This window comes from Salmo trutta, chromosome 18 (assembly GCF_901001165.1).
Source record: "Salmo trutta chromosome 18, fSalTru1.1, whole genome shotgun sequence".
Classification (NCBI taxonomy): Eukaryota; Metazoa; Chordata; class Actinopteri; order Salmoniformes; family Salmonidae; genus Salmo; species Salmo trutta.
The window spans coordinates 58,831,533-58,859,180 of NC_042974.1; the positions used below are offsets into that span (position 1 = coordinate 58,831,533).

At 44.2% G+C, this 27,648-nt stretch overlaps 1 protein-coding gene across 1 annotated transcript in view; it reads left to right on the forward strand.

Moving 5' to 3' along the window:
- Positions 1-27,320, forward strand: part of LOC115153611 (protein FAM160B1) — an 86,551-nt gene extending 59,231 nt beyond the window's left edge. Inside the window, exons 13-14 of the mRNA XM_029699232.1 lie at positions 10,184-10,287; positions 27,278-27,320. Coding sequence (XP_029555092.1) covers positions 10,184-10,287; positions 27,278-27,284 — 111 coding nt within the window. The 3' untranslated portion in view covers positions 27,285-27,320. The remainder of the gene's footprint in view (positions 1-10,183; positions 10,288-27,277) is intronic.
- Positions 27,321-27,648: the final 328 nt, after the last annotated feature.

The following is a 27,648-nucleotide window of genomic DNA, read 5'->3' on the forward strand; positions in this document are numbered from 1 at the left end:
ATCCAATGGTCATTCTTATGGTGGGTTGCAACATGCAGAATCATTCCAAGTTGAACCTACCAGAGGGGGACTGTCATGACTGTCCTGATCAGGTCAGGGTACAGGAGACCACCACCCTACAGATTATCTCCCAAACCCCCAACAGAGGAGGAGAGATCTAGGGGTCTGAAGATGTGGGGGTTTTATGACACCTCATGCCCAGAATAAACTTAGGCCACAGAGAAATTCCTTTGTCCTAACAATGGAGAACTGGCCTCAGAACATTAAACATGCAATAAAGGGACTTTGGAACAATGGTTTCCGTCAGCCACAATGGTGGTTATGACGAAAAGTGGAATATTAAAATGTATGTAACTTTTGTATTTGTTTTTAAAGGTTAAGAGATGACGTTATTATGAAAACATTGTACCTTTAAGAGTTTTCCCAGTATATGCCTGATGTTTATACATTGTACGTTGTGTAGAAAATATCCAAATCAAACAGAATGTTTTGGTAAAGATGAAATGTGAAGTTAGTGTCTAAAATTGGATATTTTCTAGAGCCAAAGCCTTGCCCCCTTTACTTGGTCCGCCCAGAGAATTGCCCTAAAGGCGGTTACACCCACTTCTGACCCGAGGGTATAAGACAGGAGAGTGAAGAATTAACTTAGGAGACTATTGACCCCAAGCTGCAGCTAAGGTCTAACAAAGTCGACGAACCCCAAAACGAAACACAAGGTTGAAGACAAAGAAATATTTTTCTACACGAGCTACGGACGAGTAGCTGTGTCTAAGCGGGTGAATTCAAGCCGAACCACCCAGCCTCCACTCTCCATTGAATCGTGGTATCGACACCATTCGAGCCGAAGCTGTGAGCTCTGAGCTACAGAGCTGTCTGTCCTCAGAAGACCCCTTTCCGATCAAGGGTGAGGATCAGACCACTTAGCCAAGAAGGACACTGACATCGTGAGGACAACCAGAGAGTTGCGCCGGAGAACTGCGTCATTTAGAAGCCTAAACGACCACGCGGAGCTTCCCACCTGAGAACTCCAACACGTAATTACATCATTATATTCTGACCCATAAGAGCGGCAGTTCGGGGCAAGGCTAATTTTAAATAAGCATGGCTGACAAATGAACCCAAATGTATATTTCTCTCGTGTACTTCCTTTATTTCTCTCTCTTTAAAATCCCCATTTTGGGTAACAAGCGCCATAGTGTGTTGGCCCGTTATACTAAGTCCTAATCAATAGCTAGACTGTGTTTTGTGTATGTGCATTTTTATCATCATTTTAGCTTGCTAGTAAATAAATAATCAACTAAGATTGGTGTGGTAAATTCAGTGGTAAAGCCCGGGTCCGTGCAGATTCCCGGATTATACGACGTTCAGATTATGAGACTCTAGAGGAAATTGATTAATTTAGCGACTGTTGTAATCGATATTCTGATATCCTTTGAGTTAATTTGGGAAATAGAAACTCAATCAAAACAATGTTCCCATGGTGCCCCAGGTTAATGAGTTAATAATTGCTTGATTCATTGCTTAATTCATTTAATCACGTAATTATAAACCGTTAATCATTCGATGAGCAACAGTCGTCACATTAACTAATACAACGTCACGACACATAATAATGCATAATTTTACATTATTAATAGTAAAACAAATCCATACAATTAGCTTTGGTTAGTGGAGATGGAGGAAAATGAAATGAAAACATGCTTAAAGTACTTCCTCTTTCAAAATATTGTTTGGTGAGTAATGGGTTACTCCATCATTTGTAACAAGTTGCAGTAAATTATTTTTGGTGTAATTTCTATGTTGAAGATTTAAAAAAATATATGGTGCCTTTTTCCACACATTCCATCTAGTTAGCCTTATTTTTATAATATATTACCCTCAATTTCTTTTTTGTTTTTCCTTTAACTTATTCTGAGCCTTTATGGTGCAGTTTTTATTGCTATCTATCTGTACTGTTAGTCCTTCAATTTCCTTTGTTAATATGGACTCTTTTAACCTAAATTGCTTTTGTTTTAGAGATGAGTACCTCTAAAGGCACGTTTTAAGTGTCCCATACAATAAGGGGATCTGTACGTATGCTCTGTCGGAAAAAGTCAGTTATAAATTTCTCTGTCCTAGTTAAAAACAAGTTATCATTCAATAGACCTTGATTACATTTCCAATATCCTCGCCCACGTGGAAATTCTGTAAGAATAATATATATGCCAATTATGTGATGGTCTGACCACATTCTGTCCCCTATCAACACTTTTTTAACTTTTCGTGCGAGAGAATGACATAGGAAAGTAATCAAGACGACTAGCATGATTGAGCCTCCGCCATGTATATCTCACTAGGTCAGGATATTAAAGCCTCCATATATCCACTAATTCCAATATAACCATGACATTCATGATTTCCTTAAGGGCATGAGGGTGATAGTTTGTAGTGTGATTTCCTTTACGGTCCATAGATGTTCTTAAAACCATATTATAATCTCCCACCTTAATAATAGAGTCCTGTATTGCTTGTAGCGTTGATAAATTATTATATTATATTATAAAGAAACGTGGATCATCATTATTTGGACTGTTTAGGTTAATGAGTCATATCTGTTTATGGTCCAATAACATATTTAAGATCATCCATCTACCTTCAGGATCTGTTTGGTCAATTTGCACATTTGGATTAATATCATCATGCCTTTTGAATTTCTTTGCCCATGGGATAAATATATTTCGCCCCCCCCCCAGTCCTTTTACCACACAACTTCATCTGAAATTGCTGAATGAGTTTCCTGTGAACAATGTATTTTAGCCAAGTAAATACTGACTGTATTTTCTTATTATCTGCTAAGCCATTATAATTATAACTGGCTATACTTATTTCACCATTTATCATAATGAAATACAAGTTTCAAATCTATTTATCATAATATATGTTTGTAAACTCACCATTAAAAAGTACCATAGTGATTGAGTGTCCATATTATACTCATGGTTATAATACCATGATATTTGCATTGCTACTAAGTAAACCTCCAATTGTTCCCCACTTTTCCACCTGCTAAAACTTCTCCATATCCCAAGTTGGGTTGTCATCCCAGTGACCGGCAGACCACCCCTGATCCCAAGGCCCCTGAGAGACCGGGACCAAATCCTTCGAAAAAACAGCACACGGTGCCACCCACAGAACAAAAGCAGATCAGCTGCCAAAAGCAGATCTCGCCTAAATTTGTATTATATATAGCTATAAAATATATATATATATATATATATATATATATATATATATATATACACTGCTCAAAAAAATAAAGGGAACATTTAAACAACACAATGTAACTCCAAGTCAATAACACTTCTGTGAAATCAAACTGTCCACTTAGGAAGCAACACTGATTGACAATAAATTTCACATGCTGTTGTGCAAATGGAATAGACAACAGGTGGAGATTATAGGCAATTAGCAAGACACCCCCAATAAAGGAGTGGTTCTGCAGGTGGGGACCACAGACCACTTCTCAGTTCCTATGCTTCCTGGCTGATGTTTTGGTCACTTTTGAATGCTGGCGGTGCTTTCACTCTCGTGGTAGCATGAGACGGAGTCTACAACCCACACAAGTGGCTCAGGTAGTGCAGCTCATCCAGGATGGCACATCAATGCGAGCTGTGGCAAGAAGGTTTGCTGTGTCTGTCAGCGTAGTGTCCAGAGCATGGAGGCGCTACCAGGAGACAGGCCAGTACATCAGGAGACGTGGAGGAGGCCGTAGGAGGGCAACAACCCAGCAGCAGGACCGCTACCGCCGCCTTTGTGCAAGGAGGAGCAGGAGAAGCACTGCCAGAGCCCTGCAAAATGACCTCCAACAGGCCACAAATGTGCATGTGTCTGCTCAAACGGTCAGAAACAGACTCCATGAGGGTGGTATGAGGGCCCGACGTCCACAGGTTGGGGTTGTGCTTACAGCCCAACACCGTGCAGGACGTTTGGCATTTGCCAGAGAACACCAAGATTGGCAAATTCGCCACTGGTGCCCTGTGCTCTTCACAGATGAAAGCAGGTTCACACTGAGCAAGTGACAGACGTGACAGAGTTTGGAGACGCCGTGGAGAATGTTCTGCTGCCTGCAACATCCTCCAGGATGACCGGTTTGGCGGTGAGTCAGTCATGGTGTGGGGTGGAATTTCTTTGGGGGGCCGCACAGCCCTCCATGTGCTCGCCAGAGGTAGCCTGACTGCCATTAGGTACCGAGATGAGATCCTCAGACCCCTTGTGAGACCATATGCTGGTGCAGTTGGCCCTGGGTTCCTCCTAATGCAAGACAATGCTAGACCTCATGTGGCTGGAGTGTTTCAGCAGTTCCTGCAAGAGGAAGGCATTGGACTGGCCCGCCCGTTCCCCAGACCTGAATCCAATTGAGCACATCTGGGACATCATGTCTCGCTCCATCCACCAACGCCACGTTGCACCACAGACTGTCCAGGAGTTGGCGGATGCTTTAGTCCAGGTCTGGGAGGAGATCCCTCAGGAGACCATCCGCCACCTCATCAGGAGCATGCCCAGGCGTTGTAGGGAGGTCATACAGGCACGTGGAGGCCACACACACTACTGAGCCTCATTTTGACTTGTTTTAAGGACATTACATCAAAGTTGGATCAGCCTGTAGTGTGGTTTTCCACTTTAATTTTGAGTGTGACTCCAAATCCAGACCTCCATGGGTTGATAAATTGGATTTCCATTGATTATTTTTGTGTGATTTTGTTGTCAGCACATTCAACTATGTAAAGAAAAAAGTATTTAATAAGATTATTTCTTTCATTCAGATCTAGGATGTGTTGTTTAAGTGTTCCCTTTATGTTTTTGAGCAGTATATATAAATCCTGCTTATCTTAATTTCCATAATTAACAATTAATATATGTTATTATGCAGGTAGTTCATGCAAAGGATTGTTTCCTCTTACCAGGATTGCCATTACAAAAATTACATTTTGGCAAGCAATTGTTATTTTAGCAAACAATTATTGTGATTCATCCTATGTTGTCCCTAACATCTTTTCTCCCTAGCAACAGTTGTGGAATACACACAAACACTCATACACACTCAACCCCTTTCCCACATAAACAACCATAAACTCAGATGCTCAACAGTTGTTCCATCCCAGAGCCCAACTCAAGAAAGGACTTGATTTACGAATGCATATACAGTTGCAGCTGTATGAGACGGCATGCAATAATTGGGAGATTTGATTAATCTTTGTCAAATCCTAGGTGAGGGAGATCCCCTGAAACGCCCACACACTGGTCCCCCGTTGTGACCATATTCCCAAGCATCTCTGTGCAGTCAGACCTTTGATTTTGTGCCACCAGGGCCACCATAATATGCCCCCTCTCTGAATGTCCGAGTGTGACCCCCCCCCCCCCCCCCCCCAATGGGTTACTGCAGCTAGTGTTGCCAGAACTGCCACTGCCTGGGTGGGGGCACCCTACCGGAATCCCCACTGTCTAGGATCAACGTCGTCAAGGTTCTCTTTAGCAGCTTTGGGTATTTCCTTGTATATTATGCTCTCCCATCAGGGGGTATTGTTTTATAGGACTAACACTGCCAGGCTCAGAATCTTGAGGGGGCGGTGCTGCTTTAGTAGGGTTCTGACACATTCATTCATCACATTCATCTTTCTGATTTGGTTGCGTATAGGCTACTTACAGTAGGACCATAAAACAGATAAGGACTTCTCTTTAGTGTATGGGTTGCTCAAGTGGGTGTCTAGGGTATAGGGTTGGGGACCATTCCATGATGATAGGACAGTAAATAAATAAACTATATTAATAATTTATTTAAAAATGTACACTGCTCAAAAAAATAAAGGGAACACTTAAACAACACCAATGTAACTCCAAGTCAATCACACTTCTGTGAAATCAAACTGTCCACTTAGGAAGCAACACTGATTGACAATACATTTCACATGCTGTTGTGCAAATGGAATAGACAATAGGTGGAAATTATAGGCAATTAGCAAGACACCCCCAATAAAGGAGTGGTTCTGCAGGTGGGGACCACAGACCACTTCTCAGTTCCTATGCTTCCTGGCTGATGTTTTGGTCACTTTTGAATGCTGGCGGTGCTTTCACTCTCGTGGTAGCATGAGACGGAGTCTACAACCCACACAAGTGGCTCAGGTAGTGCAGCTCATCCAGGATGGCACATCAATGCGAGCTGTGGCAAGAAGGTTTGCTGTGTCTGTCAGCGTAGTGTCCAGAGCATGGAGGCGCTACCAGGAGACAGGCCAGTACATCAGGAGATGTGGAGGAGGTTGTAGGAGGGCAACAACCCAGCAGCAGGACCGCTACCTCCGCCTTTGTGCAAGGAGGAGCAGGAGGAGCACTGCCAGAGCCCTGCAAAATGACCTCCAGCAGGCCACAAATGTGCATGTGTCTGCTCAAACGGTCAGAAACAGACTCCATGAGGGTGGTATGAGGGCCTGACGTCCACAGGTGGGGATTGTGCTTACAGCCCAACACCGTGCAGGACGTTTGGCATTTGCCAGAGAACACCTAGATTGGCAAATTCGCCACTGGTGCCCTGTGCTCTTCACAGATGAAAGCAGGTTCACACTGAGCACGTGACAGACGTGACAGAGTCTGGAGATGCCGTGGAGAACGTTCTGCTGCCTGCAACATCCTCCAGCATGACCGGTTTGGCGGTGGGTCAGTCATGGTGTGGGGTGGCATTTCTTTGGCGAGCCCTCCATGTGCTCGCCAGAGGTAGCCTGACTGCCATTAGGTACCGAGATGAGATCCTCAGACCCCTTGTGAGACCATATGCTGGTGAGGTTGGCCCTGGGTTCCTCCTAATGCAAGACAATGCTAGACCTCATGTGGCTGGAGTGTTTCAGCAGTTCCTGCAAGAGGAAGGCATTGATGCTATGGACTGGCCCGCCCGTTCCCCAGACCTGAATCCAATTGAGCACATCTGGGACATCATGTCTCGCTCCATCCACCAACTGCTTTAGTTCAGGTCTGGGAGGAGATCCCTCAGGAGACCATCCGCCACCTCATCAGGAGCATGCCCAGGCGTTGTAGGGAGGTCATACAGGCACGTGGAGGCCACACACACTACTGAGCCTCATTTTGACTTGTTTTAAGGACATTACATCAAAGTTGGATCAGCCTGTAGTGTGGTTTTCCACTTTAATTTTGAGTGTGACTCCAAATCCAGACCTCCATGGGTTGATAAATTGGATTTCCATTGATTATTTTTGTGTGATTTTGTTGTCAGCACATTCAACTATGTAAAGAAAAAAGTATTTAATAAGATTATTTCTTTCATTCAGATCTAGGATGTGTTGTTTAAGTGTTCCCTTTATTTTTTTGAGCAGTATATATCCCATATCTGCACAAAATTGAAAATTCTCTCACAACCCCTGCTCTCAAACACACATGGGCTCTGGGATTTGCAACCCTAGCCTTTTTCACTGGATATATAAATGAATGATCTGTCCCCATTGATTCTTTGAGTTTGTCTCCTTTGCGCTCTTCTATGCTGTGTGCACTGTGAACCCCCTACTCGCACACAGCTGTGCTAGTTGTCTGGTCTTTGTTTTATAAATGTGCAATGAGCATAAAAATATGCATTTGTGTAAGGAATTGGCAACACGTTCTCATTTTGAGAAATAAGCATATTTTTATGCAGGTAGGCCACTTGATTTCAACATCTAAACAAAGTGAACAGGCTATATTGTTCAAACAGTTGGAGATGGATAGGAGGGTGTATTCATAACACTTCAACTGTTCTACCTTTTTAGCAAGCAAATGGATCCAAATTGGCTAGACTTTAAATATAAAGATTTGCTGGCTACTCACTGGCATTGGGCTTGTGCTTAAGAGATTGTTTATGAGACCTGTGTTCATTTTCTATAATGCCTGCTACCACTCATTATTAGTAGATGTGCATGGTTCAACAAAAATGACATTTCCATAGACAGACTTGAAAGCCAGATCAGTGATTATTGCAAAAAAGCAGGTAAAACTATTTTTGTAAAATAATAAAATTATACCGAACAAAAATATAAACACAAAATGTGAAGTGTTCATGAGCTGAAATAAAAGATCCCAGAAATTTACCATATGCACAAAAAAGCTTATTTCTCTCAAATTTTGTGCACTAATTTGTTTTCATCCCTGTTAAGTGAACTTTTCTCCTTTGCCAAGGTAATCCATCCACCTGACAGATGTAGCACATCAAGAAGCTGATTAAACAGCATGATCATTACGCAGGTGCACCTTGTGCTGGGGACAATAAAAGGCCAATCTAAAATGTGCAGTTTTGTCACACAACACAATGCCACAGATGTCTCAAGTTTTGAGTGAGTCTGCAATTGGCATGTTCATTTCAGGCATGTCCACCAGAGCTGTTGCCAGATAATTTTATGTTCATTTCTCTGCCATCAACGTCATTTTAGAGAATTTGGCAATACGTCCAACCAGCCTCACAACCGCAGACCACATGTAACCACGCCAGCCCAGGACCTCCACATCCGGCTTCTTCACCTGCGGGATCTTCTGAGACCAGCCACCCGAGACCAGCCACCCGGGCAGCTGATGAAGCTGTGGGTTTGCACAACCGAAGAATTTCTTCACAAACTGTCAGAACCTGTCTCAGGGAAGCTCACTTGCGTGCTCGTTGTCCTCACCAGGGTCTTTGTGTGACTACAGTGCTTTGTTGTAACCAACTTCAGTGGACAAAGTCTCACCTTCGATGGCCACTGGCACACTGGAGAAGTGTGCTCTTCACGGATGAATCCCGGTTTCAACTTTCCTGGGGAGATGGTGTCGTGTGGGCGAGCGGTTTGCTGATGTAAAAGTTGTGAACAGAGTGCCCCATGGTGGCAATGGGGTTATGGTATGGGCAGGCATAAGCTACAGACAACGAACATAATTGCATTTTATCGATGGCAATTTGAATGCACAGAGATACCATGACGAGATCCTGAGGCCCATTGTTGTGCCATTCATCCACCGCCATCCCCTCATGTTTCAGCATGATAATGCACGGCCCCATGTCGCAAGGATCTGTACACAATTTCTGAAAGCTTAAAATGTCCCAGTTCTTCCATGGCCTGCATACTCACCAGACATGTCACCCATTGACATGTCCACCCACCCATGCTCTGGATCGAAGTGTACGATAGGGTGTTACAGTTCCCGTCAATATCCAGTAACTTTGCACTGCCATTGAAGATGAGTGGGACAACATTCCACAGTCCACAATCAACAGCCTTATCAACTCTATGCAAAGGAGATGTGTCGAGCAGCATGAGGCAAGTAGTGGTCACACCAGATACTAACTGGTTTTCTGATCCACGCCCCTACCTTTTAATTTTTTTTTTCTGTGATCAACAGATGCTTATCTTTATTCCCAGTCGTATGAATTCTATAGATTTGGGCCTAATTTATTTCAATTGACTGATTTCCTTATATGAACTTAGTAAAATCTTAGAAATTGTTGCATTTTGCATTTCTATTTTTGTTGTGTATGAGTGGGTCTTATGGTTGAAGGCTTATATTTAGCCTAGGTATAATTTTACATTAGATTAGTCCCAATGCAGTGTATTGACCTTTTTAATTGTGCAACAAAGCTTATTTAGAGAGAATAAAAAATAAAAAAATGTAGATAATGTATATCGTGAATCACTCATAAGTTTGAAAAAATTGAGAGAGAATTTTGTTGGCCATTATTGCCCAGCTCTAATATAACTTTTAAATGCCTCTTGAGCTTAGTTCAACTGTATTAGCCCATCAAAACCCAAAGTATAAGCTTGTTTACTTTAATGTTTTTAAACCATTTTTTTTTAACATGGTTAAAACAATCATTTTGATATCATGGAAGATCAATCCATGCATCCATAGCCCGGTCTATAAATTTGAGAGTGGTTACATTTCTCCAGCCCCATCCCTCAGATTACCGAAACAGTGGTGCTGAGAACGCTTTGATATTGTTTCAACTGCGGATTGCCCCATTAATGTTGTGGGCCTATGGAGGAAGTATAATGTTCTTGTTAAATAGAGTAAATCTTGAGTATCAATTTAGTAATATCAATTATGTTCTAGTCACGTTTATGTTAACATAAAAAAATCCCACATTGTCAGTATTGAACTTGCTCTGATCCTTTACTGATTGTCCCTGTACATTTCACTCTGTCAGGTGGTTGGGGAACTCATGTTGAGGATTCAGCGCATCCCAGACTTCACACCCAAACTCCTGCTGGTGAGAAAGAGACTGCTTGGCCTCGAACCAGAGGGCTTGAAGTAAGTACTCTGTGAAACGTTTCTGTTCTTCACAAAAGATTCAGGATTCATGCAGCATTCAGCTAGCCACTAGCCAGATGTCTTTTATTTATTTTTTATTTCACCTTTATTTAACCAGGTAGGCCAGTTGAGAACAAGTTCTCATTTACTGCGACCTGGCCAAGATAAAGCAAAGCAGTGCGACACAAACAACAACACAGAGTTACACATGGAATAAACAAACATTCAGTCAATAACACAATAGAAAATTATATATACAGTGTGTGCAAATGAGGTAAGTTAAGGGAGGTAAGGCAATAAATTGGCCATAGTGGTGAAATAATTACAATTTAGCAATTAAACACTGGAGTGATAAATGTGCAGAAGATGAATGTGCAAGTAGAGATACTGGGGTGCAAAGGAGCAAAAATAAATAAATAACAGTATGGGGATGTGGTAGTTGGATGGGCTATTTACAGATGGGCTATGTACAGGTGCAGTGATCTGTGAGCTGCTCTGACAGCTGGTGCTTAAAGCTAGTGAGGGAGAAATGAGTCTCCAGCTTTGGTGATTTTTGCAATTCGTTCCAGTCATTGGCAGCAGAGAACTGGAAGGAAAGGCGGCCAAAGGAGGAATTGGCTTTGGGGGTGACCAGTGAAATATACCTGCTGGAGCGCGTGCTACGGGTGGGTGCTGCTATGGTGACCAGTGAGCTGATATAAGGCGGGGCTTTACCGAGCAAAGACTTATAGATGATCTGGACCCAGTGGGTTTGGCGACGAATATGAAGCAAGGGCCAGCCAACGAGCGCATACAGGTTGCAGTGGTGGGTAGTATATTTGGTGTATATTTAGTAATTGGTGACAAAACGGTTGGCACTGTGATAGACTGCATCCAATTTGCTGAGTAGAGTGATGGGGGCTATTTTGAAAAATGATATCGATAGGATAGTCAGTTTTACAAGGGTATGTTTGGCAGCATGAGTGAAGGATGCTTTGTTGCAAAATAGGAAGCCATTATAGATTTAATTTTGGATTGGAGATGCTTAATGTTAGTCTGGATGGAGAGTTTACAATCTAACCAGACACCTAGGTATTTGTAGTTGTCCACATATTCTAAGTCAGAAACGTCCAGAGTAGTGATGCGGGCAGGTGCGGGCAGTGATCGGTTGAAGAGCATGCATTTAGTTTTACTTGCATTTAAGAGCAGTTGGAAGCCACGGAAGGAGAGTTGTATGGCATTGAAGCTCGTCTAGAGGTTAGTTAGCACAGTGTCCAAAGAGGGGCCAGAAGTACACAGAATGGTGTCGTGTGCATAGAGGTGGATCAGAGAATCACCAGCAGCAAGAGCAACATCATTGATGTATACATAGAAGAGAGTCGGCCCGAGAATTGAACCCTGTGGCACCCCCATAGAGACTGCCAGAGGTCCGGACAACAGGCCCTCCGATTTAACACACTGAACTCTGTCTGAGAAGTAGTTGGTGAACCAGGCGAGGCAGTCATTTGAGAAACCAAGGCTGTTGAGTCTGCCGATAAGAATACGGTGATTGACAGATTCGAAAGCCTTGGCCATGTCGATGAATACAGCTGCACAGTATTGTCTCTTATCGATGGCGGTGTCGTGTCTTTGGCTATGCCGGATTAAGTGATATGACATGCTAACTTATAAAATGATTTCTCTGTAATTAATATTACCTGATTAAGCTAATCATGTAAATGTAATTAACTAGAAAGTCGGGGCACCACGGAAGAACGTTTATAGAGCTGTTATCTTCCGAATAAACTCTTAAAATATTTAGTAATATTTTACATCGATAGCAGTCAATATTAACCCTTATCTTATTTTCAGTCTCATAATGAAAGTTGTAAATTCTTGGTTATCTTCACGAACCCTGGCTAACAAGTTGAATCAGCAATACAAAATTGGGTTTAATTATTTATTTACTAAATACCTAACTAATCACACAGAATTACAAATACACAGAATACATATGATGTCATACAGAAAACGTCCTGGTGGACGGAACCTGTATCATGGCTGGTTACACAAAGGAAAGGGGGTTGGGCTTGAATGAAAGGGCGGGAAGACTTAGGAACAAAGAAACAGCAGCTATGCTATCGTAAATACATTATCTTATGCATTCTAAATTACCGCCCATTTGGAAAAGGAAAATGCAATAAATATTTACTCTGAGCTGCGCTTCGGTAGATTGGTTGTAGATGCTGGCAGGGGTGGCCAACAGATCTTCCTGTACTCGGAAGAATGTCAATGGTGGTAAATTGGATACGTGGTGGTATCTTCGTCTGGTTGTTAGACTGGATCCGTCGTCCGTCCTTTCCTAGCCCACGTTAGCAGCGGCTAACTCACCGGCTAGGAAGTATCACTTCTGTAGTGAATAAGCTCAAAGTTCATACCAGTTCATACCATAGCTCACGCCGAGGTTGGCTTAGTTCTGTTCTTGACATGTGTCCTTCTAATGTAGAGGCTGCAGACCTCCCGTACTGGAACTGGTGAATGTCTTTTCGTCAAAGGCTTATATAGTGGAGAGGGGGTAGGAGGTGTTTCATCGTTTATAACCCCTGTCTCTTCACAGGGTTGGACCACTGATCGAGCAGGGCACTTTCCTTATGAAAACCCAATTCTCTCATTTGGAAGCTAAAATTACATTTAATCTCCTAACAAACAATTTCAATATCAAACATTTCAATTGCATAACAATTCCATGTGACTCTGATAACTAGAGGGTGTATACTTTCTCAGGTACAGTTTATGTCGTCCTGTCATCAATCATAATGTCTCAGATAACAATGAACTGACATACATACTCATTACGTTATCAAGCATATTTCCAACTGGTTTTATTATCAAAATATGGTTCCTTTCCCCATTTGTTTGATGTTCCCAGACTCTCTATATTTAACAGGACAGCAGTCCTTCAGTAGGGTCAGTAAGAGAGGGGAAGGGAGAAAGGTATTTATGGGGGGGTCATAAACCACACCCACAGGCCAACGTCATGACAGCGGTTATGATATTGTTTAGGAACTTGAGCGTGGCTGAGGTGCATCCATGACCAGCTCGGAAACCAGATTGCATAGTGGAGAAGGTATGGTGGGATTCGAAATGGTCGGTGATCTGTTTGTTAACTTGGCTTTTGAAGACCTTAGAAAGGCAGGGTAGGATAGATATAGGTCTGTAACGGTTTGGGTCTAGAGTGTTTCCCCCTTTGAAGAGGGGGATGACTGCGGCAGCTTTCCAATAGTAATAGGGGTTGCAACAATTGCGGCGGATCATTTTATAGAAAGAGAGGGTCCAGATTGTCTAGCCCGGCTGATTTGTAGGGGTCCAGATTTTGCAGCTCTTTCAGAATATCGGCTATCTGGATTTTTGTGAAGGAGAAATGGGGGAGGCTTGGGCAAGTTGCTGTGGGGGGTGCAGGGCTGTTGACCGGGGTAGGGGTAGCCAGGTGGAAAGCATGGCCAGCCGTAGAAAAATGCTTATTGAAATTCTCAATTATTGTGGATTTATCGGTGTTTCCGAGCCTCAGTGCAGTGGGCAGCTGGGAGGAGGTGCTCTTATTCTCCATGGACTTTACAGTGTCCCAGAACTTTTGGGAGTTTGTGCTACAGGATGCAAATTTCTGTTTGAAAAAGCTAGCCTTTTCTTTCCTAACTGCCTGTGTATATTGGTTCCTAACTTCCCTGAAAAGTTGCATATTGCGGGGGCTATTCGATGCTAATGCAGAACGCCACGGGATGTTTTTGTGCTGGTCAAGGGCAGTCAGGTCTGGAGTGAACCAACGGCTATATCTGTTCCTGGTTCTACATTTTTTGAATGGGGCATGCTTATTTAAGATGGTGAGGAAAGCACTTTTAAAGAATAACCAGGCATCCTCTACTGATGGAATGAGGTCAATATCCTTCCAGGATACCTGGGCCAGGTCGATTAGAAAGGCCTGCTCGCTAAAGTGTTTTAGGGAGCGTTTGACAGTGATGAGGTGTGGTCGTTTGACCGCAGACCCATTACGGACGCAGGCAATGAGGCAGTGATCTCGGAGATCCTGGTTGAAGACAGCAGAGGTGTATTTGGAGGGCAGATTGGTTAGGATGATATCTATGAGGGTGCCCGTGTTTGCGGATTTGGGGTTGTACCTGGTAGGTTCATTAATAATTTGTGTGAGATTGAGGGCATCTACTTTAGATTGTAGGATGGCCAGCATGTCCCAGTTTAGGTCACCTAACAGTACGAGCTCTGACGATAGATCGGGGGTAATCAATTCACATATTGTGTCCAGGGCACAGCTGGGGGCAGAAGGTGGTCTATAGCAAAAGGCAACAGTGAGAGACTTGTTTCTGGAAAGGTGGATTTTTAAAAGTAGAAGCTCATTGTTTGAGCACAGACCTGGATAGTATGACAGAACTCTGCAGGCTATCTCTGCAGTAGATTTCAACTCCGCCCCCTTTGGCTGTTCTATCTTGTCGGAAAATGTTATAGTTAGGGATGGAAATTTCAGGGTTTTTGATGGCCTTCCTAAGCCAGGATTCAGACACGGCTAGGACATCCGGGTTGGCAGAGTATGCTAAAGCAGTGAATAAAACAAATGTATTTTAAGTGGATATATTGTTCAACATGTCTACATTGTTCTATTTGTATTGCATCAAAATGGAAATACATTGTTAAACAGGCTATAGCGTTCACACTGATATAGGTGCTAGGTAGGCCTACTGTAAATTGCAATCTGGACATATACATGCCAAACGTAAGAATTGCGTGAGAATCGCAATACATATCGTATTGATGGTCTTTACCTTGTCATCAAATCCAATTCGGCTGGGGACATAAACTATTATCGTCCTGGTCCATTGTGGATTGATTTTACAGTTTATTAAATATAATTTTGTACTTGTTTTTAAACGGGTACTTCAGGATTTTGGCAATGGTAGCAGCAGATACCCATAGCAGATACCCATAGACTTACAGCCTTATTCTAAAATTGATTAAATAGTTTTTTCCCCTCATCAATCTACACACAATACCCTATAATGACAAAGAAAAAATAGGTTTTTAGAAATGTTTGCCAATAAAAATGTAATTAAATCACATTTACGCAAGTATTCAGACCCTTTACTCAGTACTTTGTTGAAGTACCTTTGGCAGCGATTACAGCATCGAGTCTTCTTGGGTATGACGCTATAAGCTTGGCACACCTGTATTTGGAGAGTTTCTCCCATTCTTCCCTGCAGATCCTCTCAGATCCTCCCATTGGTTGGATGGGGAGCGTTGCTGCACAGTTATTTTCAGGTCTATCCAGAGATGTTCAATCGGTTTCAAGTCCGGGCTCTGGCTGGGCCACTCAAGGACATTCAGAGACTTGTCCCGAAGCCACTCCTGGGTTGTCTTGACTGTGTGCTTAGGGTCGTTGTCCTGTTGGAAGGTGAACCTTCACCCCAGTCTGATGTCCAGAACACTCTGGAGCAGGTTTTCATCAAGAATCTCTCTGTACTTTGCTCCATTCATCTTTGCCTCGATCCTGACTAGTCTCCCATTCCCTGCCGCTGAAAAACATCCCCACAGCATGATGCTGCCACCACCATGCTTCACCGTAGGGATGGTGCCAGGTTTCCTCCAGACGTGACCCTCGGCATTCAGGCCAAAGAGTTCATTTTTGGTTTCATCAGACCAGAGAATCTTGTTTCTCATGGTCTGAGAGTCTTTTTTGGCAAACTCCAAGTGGGCTGTCATGTGCCTTTTTGCTGAGGAGTGGCTTCCTACTGGCCGCTCTACCATAAAGGCTTAATTGGTGGAGTGCTGCAGAGATGGTTGTCCTTCTGGAAGGTTCTTCCATCTCCACAGAGGAACTCTAGAGCTGTGTCAGAGTGAACATTGTGTTCTTGGTTACCTCCCTGACCAATGCCCTTCTCCCCCGATTGCTGAGTTTGGCTGGGCGACCAACTCTTGGAGAGTCTTGGTGATTCGGAACTACTTCCATTTATGAATGATTTGAGCGCACTGTGTTCTTGGGGACCTTCAATGCTGCAGACATTTTTTGATACCCTTCCCCAGATCTGTGCCTAGACCCAATCCTGTCTTGGAGCTCTAGGGACAATTCCTTCGACCTCATGGCTTGGTTTTTGCTCAGATATAGCACTGTCAACTGTAGGACCTTATATAAACAGGTGTGTGCCTTTCCAAATCATGTCCAAGCAAATGAATTTACCACAGATGGACTTCAATCAAGTTGTAGAAACATCTCAAGGATGATCAATGGAAACAGGATGCACCTGAGATCAATTTTGAGTCTCATAGCAAAGGGTCTGAATACTTAGGTAAATAAGGTATTTCTGTTTTTTATATTCAATACATTTGTAAAAGATTCTAAAAACCTGTTTAGATTTGTCATTGTGTGGTATTGTGTGTAGGTTGCTGAGGATTTTTTTATTTCTTTAAAGACAAGGTCTGAATACTTTCCAAAGGCTATGTACATTTGCACTCGTTACATGTTTTTATCCGATTCTTTGCTTTCTTATGAAACTTCAAGGCAAGTCAGTGTTTGAGGAATGTGACAGCTATTTTTATTTTATTTTGCCTCCTTGATAGTGTTTTATTTTGATTACCATAATGGCTGTTACAAAATGTACACTGCTAAATTGAATACTTCCTGTATGTTGTCTTTATCTGTACTACTGGCATGGCCATATTTCAGCAATCCTACATTGAACACATTTTATACCTGTTATTAATGACTTGTTTATTTATAAGGGGACATCTTATTTTCATAAACAGTGAAAGGGGTTGAGAGGTCCTGTCTTCAAAGTGATCCTATTTCATAATTCATTCTTCTTTGGTTAGCTTACATTGTAGCATGTAGGCCTACTATAAATGTATGTAAACACAGTACATGATTTTGATATAAGTTTCTTCATAAGCTACCATTTTATAAATGCAAGTATTTTCTGTAGAGGTATTGAATTTGCCAGCAGTATTGCTTTTCAGGATGGTCTTTGAGGAGGCAGATGAAAGAACTCAAATGAATGTACCCTTAATGTTAAAGGGTTGATGACTGTTATTTACAGTGTTTTGTGGTGTAGAAGATAGAGTGGAACCAGGGTTCCTTGCAAGTACCTGTTGGAGTCATTTTATGGAGTTTGGAGACTTGTCCTTAATTTTTTAATTGTTCTAAATTAAGGAACTATTTGACATAACTGATGCCGGTGCTGGGGATGTGTGTTGCCTGTCTGAATGCTTTGGGTTTGTACATGGATGGTGAGTGGATTGTGTCGTTGTGCTATAGGGGATGAGTGTGTTGGTGTGTCTATGTGTGAATGCTTGCTGTAATAACGCAGTCTTTCAATGAGGTCTGGAGTTGAAATACTCAAGACTACCTGGGGCACTGAACATAGTGACTAAAGCTGGTGTTCCACAATGTTGAGATGGCTTCTGGATGTTCTGGTTGACCACCCTATACAGCACCTGGAGGTTATGTAACAAAGCAGGGTCAACGAGTTAGCTAACTTGCTTGATGTTCTGAATAACTTTCTAGGAAGATATGCTTGAAATGGACATGAATTGATTCAAACAACAACCCATATTGAAGCTTATGCAAACGTTTGCATGAAATCAGATTAGCAAATTGTCTTTATTCTTGTTCATTTGTTGGACATACACTGACTGTACAAATCATTAGGAACACCTTCCTAATATTGAGTTCCCACTTTTCCCTCCGAACAGTCTCAATTCATCGTGGGCGTAGACTCAACAAGGTGTCAAAAGCGTTCCACAGGGATGCTGGCCCATGTTGACTCCAGTGCTTCCCACAGTTGTGTCAAGTTGGCTGGATGTCCTTTGAGTGGTGGACCATTCATGATACACATGGGAAACTGTTGAGCGTGAAAAACCCAGCAGCGTTGCAGTTCTTGACGCACTTAAATCGGTGCGTCTGGCACCTACTACCAAAGGCACTTAAATATTTTGTCTTGCCCATTTACCATCTGAATGTCACACATACACAATCCACGTCTCAATTGTATCAAGGCTTAAAAATAATTATTTCGCCTGTCTCCTCCCCTTCATCTACACTGATTTTGAAGTGGATTTAACAAGTGACATCAATATAGGATCATAGCTTTTACCTGGTCAGTCTGTCATGGAAAGAGCAAGTGTTCCTAATGTTTTGTGCACTCAATACACAGTACCAGTCAAACGTTTGGACACACCTACTCATTCCAGGATTTTTCTTTATTTGTAAAACTATTTTACATTGTATAATAATAGTGAAGACATGAAGGTCAGTCAATCTGGAAAATTTCAAGAACTTTGAACGTTTCTTCAAGTGCAGTCGCAAAAACCATGAAGCATTATGATGAAACTGGGTCTCATAAGCACTGCCACAGGAAAGGAAGATCCAGAGTTACCCCTGCTGCAGAGGATAAGTTCATTAGTTACCAGCCTCAGAAATTGCAGTCCAAATAAATGCTTCACAGAGTTCACATCTCAACATCAACTGTTCAGAGGAGACTGCGTGAATCAGGCCTTCATGGTCGAATTGATGCAAAGAAACCACCACTACTAAAGAAGAGACTTGCTTGAGCCAAGAAACACGAGCAACTGTTCATAGGAGACTGCGTGGAAATCGGTGGAAATCTCTCCAAATTTCTGATTTTTGCTTCCAACCACAGTGTCTTTGTGAGACGCAGAATAGGTGAACAGATCATCACTGCATGTGTGGTTCCCACCGTGAAGCATGGACGAGGAGGTGTGATGGTTTGGGGGTGCTTTTCTGGTGATGCTTTCAGTGATTTATTTAGAATTCAAGGCACACTTAACCAGCATGGCTACCACAGCATTCTGCAGCAATACGCCATTCCATCTGGTTTGGGCTTAGTGGGACTATCATTTGTTTTTCAACAGGACAATGACCCAACACACCTCCAGGCTGTGTAAGGGCTATTTGACCAAGGAGGAGAGTGATGGAGTGCTGCATCAGATGACCTGGCCTCCACAATCACCCGACCACAACCCAATAAGGATGGTTTGGCCCGCAGAGTGAAGGAAAAGCAGCCAACAGTCGTGGCCAAAAGTTTTGAGAAGGACACAAATATAAATTTTCACAAAGCCTGCTGCCTCAGTTTGTATGATGGCAATTTGCATATACTCCAGAATGTTATGAAGCGTGATCAGATGAATTGCAATTAATTGCAAAGTCCCTCTTTGCCATGCAAATGAACTGAATCCCCCCAAAAACATTTCCATTGCATTTCAGCCCTGCCACAAAAGGACCAGCTGACATCATGTCAGTGATTCTCTCGTTAACACAGGTGTGAGTGTTGATGAGGACAAGGCTGGAGATCACTCTGTCATGCTAATTGAGTTTGAATAACAGACTGGAAGCTTCAAAAGGAGGGTGGTGAGACCGTGTCTGTGCCTCGATCTAGGTTGGGCAAAATTAAAGATGGCGGTGTTCGCTTTAGCAATCTCACTAGTATAAAGACCTCCTCCATTCCTGCCATTATTGAAAGAGATTGTGATACCTCACATCTCAAAATAGGACCACTTAATGTTAGATCCCTCACTTCAAAGGCAGTTATAGTCAATGAACTAATCACTGATCATTATCTTGATGCGATTGGCCTGAATGAAACATGGCTTAAGCCTGATGAATTTACTGTGTTAAATGAGGCATCACCCCCTGGTTACACTAGTGACCATATCCCCCGCGCATCCCGCAAAGGCGGAGGTGTTGCTAACATTTATGATAGCAAATTTAAATTTACCCCAAAAAAAACAACAATGACGTTTTCGTCTTTTGAGCTTCTAGTCATGAAATCTATGCAGCCTACTCAATCACTTTTTATAGCTACTGTTTACAGGCTTCCTTGGCCATATGCAGCGTTCCTCACTGAGTTCCCTGAATTCCTATCGGACCTTGTAGTCATCGCAGATAATATTCAAATTTTTGGTGACTTTAATATTCACATGGAAAAGTCCACAGACCCACTCCAAAAGGCTTTCGGAGCCATCATCTACTGGGTTTTGTCCAACATGTCTCTGGACCTACTCACTGCCACAGTCATACTCTGGACCTAGTTTTGTCCCATGGAATAAATGTTGTGGATCTTAATGTTTTTCCTCATATTCCTGGACTATCGGACCACCATTTTATTACCTTCGCAATCGCAACAAATAATCTGCTCAGATCCCAACCAAGAAGCATTAAAAGTCGTGCTATAAATTCTCAGACAACCCAAAGATTCCTTGATGCCCTTCCAGACTCCCTCTGCCTACCCAAGGACGTCAGAGGACAAAAATCAGTTAACCACCTAACCGAGGAACTCAATTTAACCTTGCGCAATACCCTAGATGCAGTTGCACCCCTAAAAATGAAAAACGTTTGTCATAAGAAACTAGCTCCCTGGTATACAGAAAATACACGAGCTCTGAAGCAAGCTTCCAGAAAATTGGAACGGAAATGGCGCCACACCAAACTGGAAGTCTTCCGACTAGCTTGGGAAGACAGTACCTTGCAGTATCGAAGAGCCCTCAATGCTGCTCAATCATCCTATTTTTCCAACTTAATTGAGGAAAATAAGAACAATCCGAAATTTATTTTTGATACTGTCGCAAAGTTAACTAAAAAGCAGCATTCCCCAGGAGAGGATGGCTCTCACTTCAGCAGTGATGAATTCATGAACTTCTTTGAGGAAAAGATCATGATCATTAGAAAGCAAATTACGGACTCCTCTTTAAATCTGCGTATTCCTCCAAAGCTCCGTTGTCCTGAGTCTGCACAACCCTGCCAGGACCTAGGATCAAGGGAGACACTAAAGTGTTTTAGTACTATATCTCTTGACACAATGATGAAAATAATCATGGCCTCTAAACCTTCAAGCTGCATACTGGACCCTATTCCAACTAAACTACTGAAAGAGCTGCTTTCTGTGCTTGGCCCTCCTATGTTGAACATAATAAACAGCTCTCTATCCACCGGATGTGTACCAAACTCACTAAAAGTGGCAGTAATAAAGCCTCTCTTGAAAAAAACCAAATCTTGACCCAGAAATTCTAAAAAAACTATCGGCCTATATCAAATCTTCCATTCCTCTCAAAAATGTTAGAAAAAGCTGTTGCACAGCAACTCACTGCCTTCCTGAAGACAAACAATGTACACAAAACACTTCAGTCTGGTTTTAGACCCCATCATAGCACTGAGACTGCACTTGTGAAGGTGGTAAATGACCTTTTAATGACGTCAGACCGATGTTCTGCGTCTGTCCTCGTGCTCCTAGATCTTAGTGCTGCTTTTGATACCATGGATCACCACATTCTTTTGGAGATTGGAAACCCAAATTGGTCTACATGGACAAGTTATGGCCTGGTTTAGGTCTTATCTGTCAGAAAGATATCAGTTTGTCTCTGTGAATGGTTTGTCCTCTGACAAATCAACTGTAAATTTCGGTGTTCCTCAAGGTTCCGTTTTAGGACCCCTATTGTTTTCACTATATATTTTACCTCTTGGGGATGTCATTCGAAAACATAATGTTACATTTCACTGCTATGCAGATGACACACAGCTGTACATTTCAATGAAACATGGTGAAGCCCCAAAATTGCCCTCGCTAGAAGCCTGTGTCTCAGACATAAGGAAGTGGATGGCTGCAAACTTTCTACTCTTAAACTCGGACAAAACAGAGATGCTAGTTCTAGGTCCCAAGAAACAAAGAGATTTACATTTACATTTAAGTCATTTGGCAGACGCTCTTATCCAGAGCGACTTACAAATTGGTGCATTCACCTATAATATCCAGTAGAACAAACACTTTACAATAGTGCATCTAAATCTTTTAAAGGGGGGGGGGGGTTAGAAGGATTACTTTATCCTATCCCAGGTATTCCTTAAAGAGGTGGGGTTTCAGGTGTCTCCGGAAGGTGGTGATTGACTCCGCTGTCCTGGCGTCGTGGGGGAGCTTGTTCCACCATTGGGGTGCCAGAGCGGCGAACAGTTTTGACTGGGCTGAGCGGGAACTGTGCTTCCTCAGAGGTAGGGAGGCGAGCAGGCCAGAGGTGGATGAACGCAGTGCCCTTGTTTGGGTGTAGGGCCTGATCAGAGCCTGAAGGTACGGAGGTGCCGTTCCCCTCGCAGCTCCGTAGGCAAGCACCATGGTCTTGTAGCGGATGCGAGCTTCAACTGGAAGCCAGTGGAGAGAACGGAGGAGCGGGGTGACGTGAGAGAACTTGGGAAGGTTGAACACCAGACGGGCTGCGGCGTTCTGGATGAGTTGTAGGGGTTTGATGGCACAGGCAGGGAGCCCAGCCAACAGCGAGTTGCAGTAATCCAGACGGGAGATGACAAGTGCCTGGATTAGGACCTGCGCCGCTTCCTGTGTGAGGCAGGGTCATACTCTGCGAATGTTGTAGAGCATGAACCTACAGGATCGGGTCACCGCCTTGATGTTAGTGGAGAACGACAGGGTGTTGTCCAGGATCACGCCAAGGTTCTTAGCACTCTGGGAGGAGGACACAAGGGAGTTGTCAACCGTGATGGCGAGATCATGGAACGGGCAGTCCTTCCCCGGGAGGAAGAGCAGCTCCGTCTTGCCGAGGTTCAGCTTGAGGTGGTGATCCGTCATCCACACTGATATGTCTGCCAGACATGCAGAGATGCGATTCGCCACCTGGTTGTCAGAAGGGGGAAAGGAGAAGATTAATTGTGTGTCGTCTGCATAGCAATGATAGGAGAGACCGTGTGAGGATATGACAGAGCCAAGTGACTTGGTGTATAGCGAGAATAGGAGAGGGCCTAGAACAGAGCCCTGGGGGACACCAGTGGTGAGAGCACGTGGTGCGGAGACAGCTTCTCGCCACGCCACCTGGTAGGAGCGACCTGTCAGGTAGGACGCAATCCAAGCGTGGGCCGCGCCGGAGATGCCCAGCTCGGAGAGGGTGGAGAGGAGGATCTGATGGTTCACAGTATCAAAGGCAGCAGATAGGTCTAGAAGGATGAGAGCAGAGGAGAGAGAGTTAGCTTTAGCAGTGCGGAGAGCCTCCGTGACACAGAGAAGAGCAGTCTCAGTTGAATGCCCAGTCTTGAAACCTGACTGATTAGGATCAAGAAGGTCGTTCTGAGAGAGATAGCAGGAGAGCTGGCCAAGGACGGCACGTTCAAGAGTTTTGGAGAGAAAAGAAAGAAGGGATACTGGTCTGTAGTTGTTGACATCGGAGGGATCGAGTGTAGGTTTTTTCAGAAGGGGTGCAACTCTCGCTCTCTTGAAGACGGAAGGGACGTAGCCAGCGGTCAAGGATGAGTTGATGAGCGAGGTGAGAAGGTCTCCGGAAATGGTCTGGAGAAGAGAGGAGGGGATAGGGTCAAGTGGGCAGGTTGTTGGGCGGCCGGCCGTCACAAGACGCGAGATTTCATCTGGAGAGAGAGGGGAGAAAGAGGTCAAAGCACAGGGTAGGGCAGTGTGAGCAGGACCAGCGGTGTCGCTTGACTTAGCAAACGAGGATCGGATGTCGTCAACCTTCTTTTCAAAATGGTTGACGAAGTCATCCGCAGTGAGGGAGGAGGGGGGCGGAGGGGGAGGAGGATTCAGGAGGGAGGAGAAGGTAGCAAAAAGCTTCCTAGGGTTAGAGGCAGATGCTTGGAATTTAGAGTGGTAGAAAGTGGCTTTAGCAGCAGAGACAGAAGAGGAAAATGTAGAGAGGAGGGAGTGAAAGGATGCGAGGTCCGCAGGGAGGCGAGTTTTCCTCCATTTCCGCTCGGCTGCCCGGAGCCCTGTTCTGTGAGCTCGCAGTGAGTCGTCGAACCACGGAGCAGGAGGGGAGGACCGAGCCGGCCTGGAGGATAGGGGACAGAGAAAATCAAAGGATGCAGAGAGGGAGGAGAGGAGGGTTGAGGAGGCAAAATCAGGAGATAGGTTGGAGAAGGTTTGAGCAGAGGGAAGAGATGATAGGATGGAAGAGGAGAGAGTAGCAGGAGAGAGAGAGCGAAGGTTGGGACGGCGCAATACCATCCGAGTAGGGGCAGAGTGAGAAGTTTTTGATGAGAGCGAGAGGGAAAAGGATACAAGGTAGTGGTCGGAGACTTGGAGAGGAGTTGCAATGAGATTAGTGGAAGAACAGCATCTAGTAAAGATGAGGTCAAGCGTATTGCCTGCCTTGTGAGTAGGGGGGGAAGGTGAGAGGGTGAGGTCAAAAGAGGAGAGGAGTGGAAAGAAGGAGGCAGAGAGGAATGAGTCAAAGGTAGACGTGGGGAGGTTAAAGTCACCCAGAACTGTGAGAGGTGAGCCATCCTCAGGGAAGGAACTTATCAAGGCGTCAAGCTCATTGATGAACTCTCCAAGGGAACCTGGAGGGCGATAAATGATGAGGATGTTAAGCTTGAAAGGGCTGGTAACTGTGACAGCATGGAATTCAAATGAGGAGATAGACAGATGGGTCAGGGGAGAAAGAGAGAATGTCCACATGGGAGAGATGAGGATTCCAGTGCCACCACCCCGCTGGCTCGATGCTCTAGGGGTATGCGAGAACACGTGGGCAGACGAGGAGAGAGCAGTAGGAGTAGCAGTGTTATCTGTGGTGATCCATGTTTCCGTCAGCGCCAGGAAGTCTAGGGACTGGAGGGTAGCATAGGCTGAGATGAACTCAGCCTTGTTGGCCGCAGACCGGCAGTTCCAGAGGCTGCCGGAGACCTGGAACTCCACGTGGGTCGTGCGCGCTGGGACCACCAGGTTAGAGTGGCAGCGGCCACGCGGTGTGAAGCGTTTGTATGGCCTGTGCAGAGGGGAGAGAACAGGGATAGACAGACACATAGTTGACAAGCTACAGAAGAGGCTACGCTAATGCAAAGGAGATTGGAATGACAAGTGGACTACACGTCTCGAATGTTCAGAAAGTTAAGCTTACGTTGCAAAAAATCTTATTGACTGAAATGACGAAGATGATACAGTACTGCTGGCTGGTGGAGTAGGCTAGCTAGCAGTGGCTGCGTTGTTGACTTTGTTTGACCGTGTAGCTGGCTAGTTGTAGCTGGCTAGGTGACCTCGATAGTTTCAGTACTACACCTTGTCATGATACAAAAGCAACTTTGTAGCTAGCTAACATAACACTAATCAAGACGTTCCTTTGTAATGTATTTTAGTTTCTACAGTGTTACTACTTGGCTGGGTTTGGAAAAATGGCGTCGCGGGGGACGGCAATAGCTGGCTAGCTAACCTCGGTAATTACTAAACTACACAATTATCAAGCTATGACAAAGACAACTATGTAGCTAGCTAGCCAACACTGCACTAGTCAAATCGTTCCGTTGTAAAGTATTGGTATCTACAGCGCTGCTAGTCGGTAACGGTTGGCTAGCTGTTGGCTAGCTAGCTAGCAGTGGGTTAATGATGACTAGGTGTGTTGACTACGTCTGGCGTCGCGGCTGGCTACTTACTAATAATTACTCTAAACTACACAATTATCTTAGATGCAAAGACAACTATGTAGCTGGCTCACTAACACTACACTAGTCAAGTCGTTCCGTTGTAATGTAATAGATTCTACAGTGCAGCTAGTCGGTGGAAGTTGGCTGGTTGGCTAGCTAGCAGTGTTGACTAGCTAGCTAGCAGTGATGACTACGTTAGGAGGACGAAGATAGCTAACTTCGATAATTACTCTAAGCTACACGATTATCTTTGATACAAAGACGGCTATGTAGCTAGCTAAGAAAAGAATTGCTCGGATCAAACAAATCAAACCGTTGTAATGTAGTGAAGTGTAATATTACCTGTGGAGTGAGATCTTCTGTTGAATCTGACAATTAATCTGGATGGTTGTACAGTCGTCTCAAATAAAACTGTGAAGGACCTCGGTGTTACTCTGGACCCTGATCTCTCTTTTGAAGAACATATCAAGACTGTTTCAAGGACAGCTTTTTTCCATCTACATAACATTGCAAAAATCTGAAACTTTCTGTCCAGCCTTTGTTACTTCTAGGTTGGACTACTGCAATGCTCTACTTTCCGGCTACCCGGATAAAGCACTAAATAAACTTCAGTTAGTGCTAAATACGGCTGCTAGAATCCTGACTAGAACCCCCCCAAAAATTTGATCATATTACTCCAGTGCTAGCCTCCCTACACTGGCTTCCTGTTAAGGCCAGGGCTGATTTCAAGGTTTTACTGCTAACCTACAAAGTATTACATGGGCTTGCTCCTACCTATCTTTCCGATTTGGTCCTGCCGTACATACCTACACGTACGCTACGGTCACAAGACGCGGGCCTCCTAATTGTTCCTAGAATTTCTAAGCAAACAGCTGGAGGCAGGGCTTTCTCCTATAGAGCTCCATTTTTATGGAATAGTCTGCCTACCCATGTGAGAGACGCAGACTCAGTCTCAACCTTTAAGTCTTTACTGAAGACATATCTCTTCAGTAGGTCCTATGATTAAGTGTAGTCTGGCCCAGGGGTGTGAAGGTGAACGGAAAGGCTGGAGCAACGAACCGCCCTTGCTGTCTCTGCCTGGCCAGTTTCCCCTCTTTCCACTGGGATTCTCTGCCTCTACCCCTATTACTGGGGCTAAGTCACTGGCTTACTGGTGTTCTTCCATGCCGTCCCTGGGAGGGGTGCGTCACTTGAGTGGGTTGAGTCACTGATGTGGTCTTCCTGTCTGGGTTGGCGCCCCCCCTTGGGATGTGCCGTGGCGGAGATCTTTGTGGGCTATACTCGGCCTTGTCCCGGGATGGTATGTTGGTGGTTGGAGATATCCCTCCAGTGGTGTGGAGGCTGTGCTTTGGCAAAGTGGGTGGGGTTATATCCTACCTGTTTGGCCCTGTCCGGGGGTTTCATCGGATGGGGCCACAGTGTCTCCTGACCCCTCCTGTCTCAGCCTCCAGTATTTATGCTGCAGTAGTTTATGTGTCGGGGGGCTAGGGTCAGTCTGTCATATCTGGAGTATTTCTCTTGTCTTTTCCGGTGTCCTGTGTGAATTTAAATATGCTCTCTCTAATTCTCTCTTTCTCTTTCTCTCTCTCGGAGGACCTGAGCCCTAGGACCATGCCTCAGGACTACCTGGCTTGATGACTCCTTGCTGTCCCCAGTTCACCTGGCCGTGCTGCTGCTCCAGTTCCAACTGTTCTGCCTGCAGCTATGGAACCCTGACCTGTTCACCGGACGTGCTACCTGTCCCAGACCTGTTGTCCCAGACCTGCCGGAACCCTGACCTATTCACCGGACGTGCTACCTGTCCCAGACCTGCTGTTTTCAACTCTCTAGAGACAGCAGGAGCGGTAGAGATACTCTCAAAGATCGGCTATGAAAAAGCCAACTGACACTTACTCTTGTGTTACTGACTTGTTGCACCCTCGACAACTACTATGATTATTATTATTTGACAATGCTGGTCATTT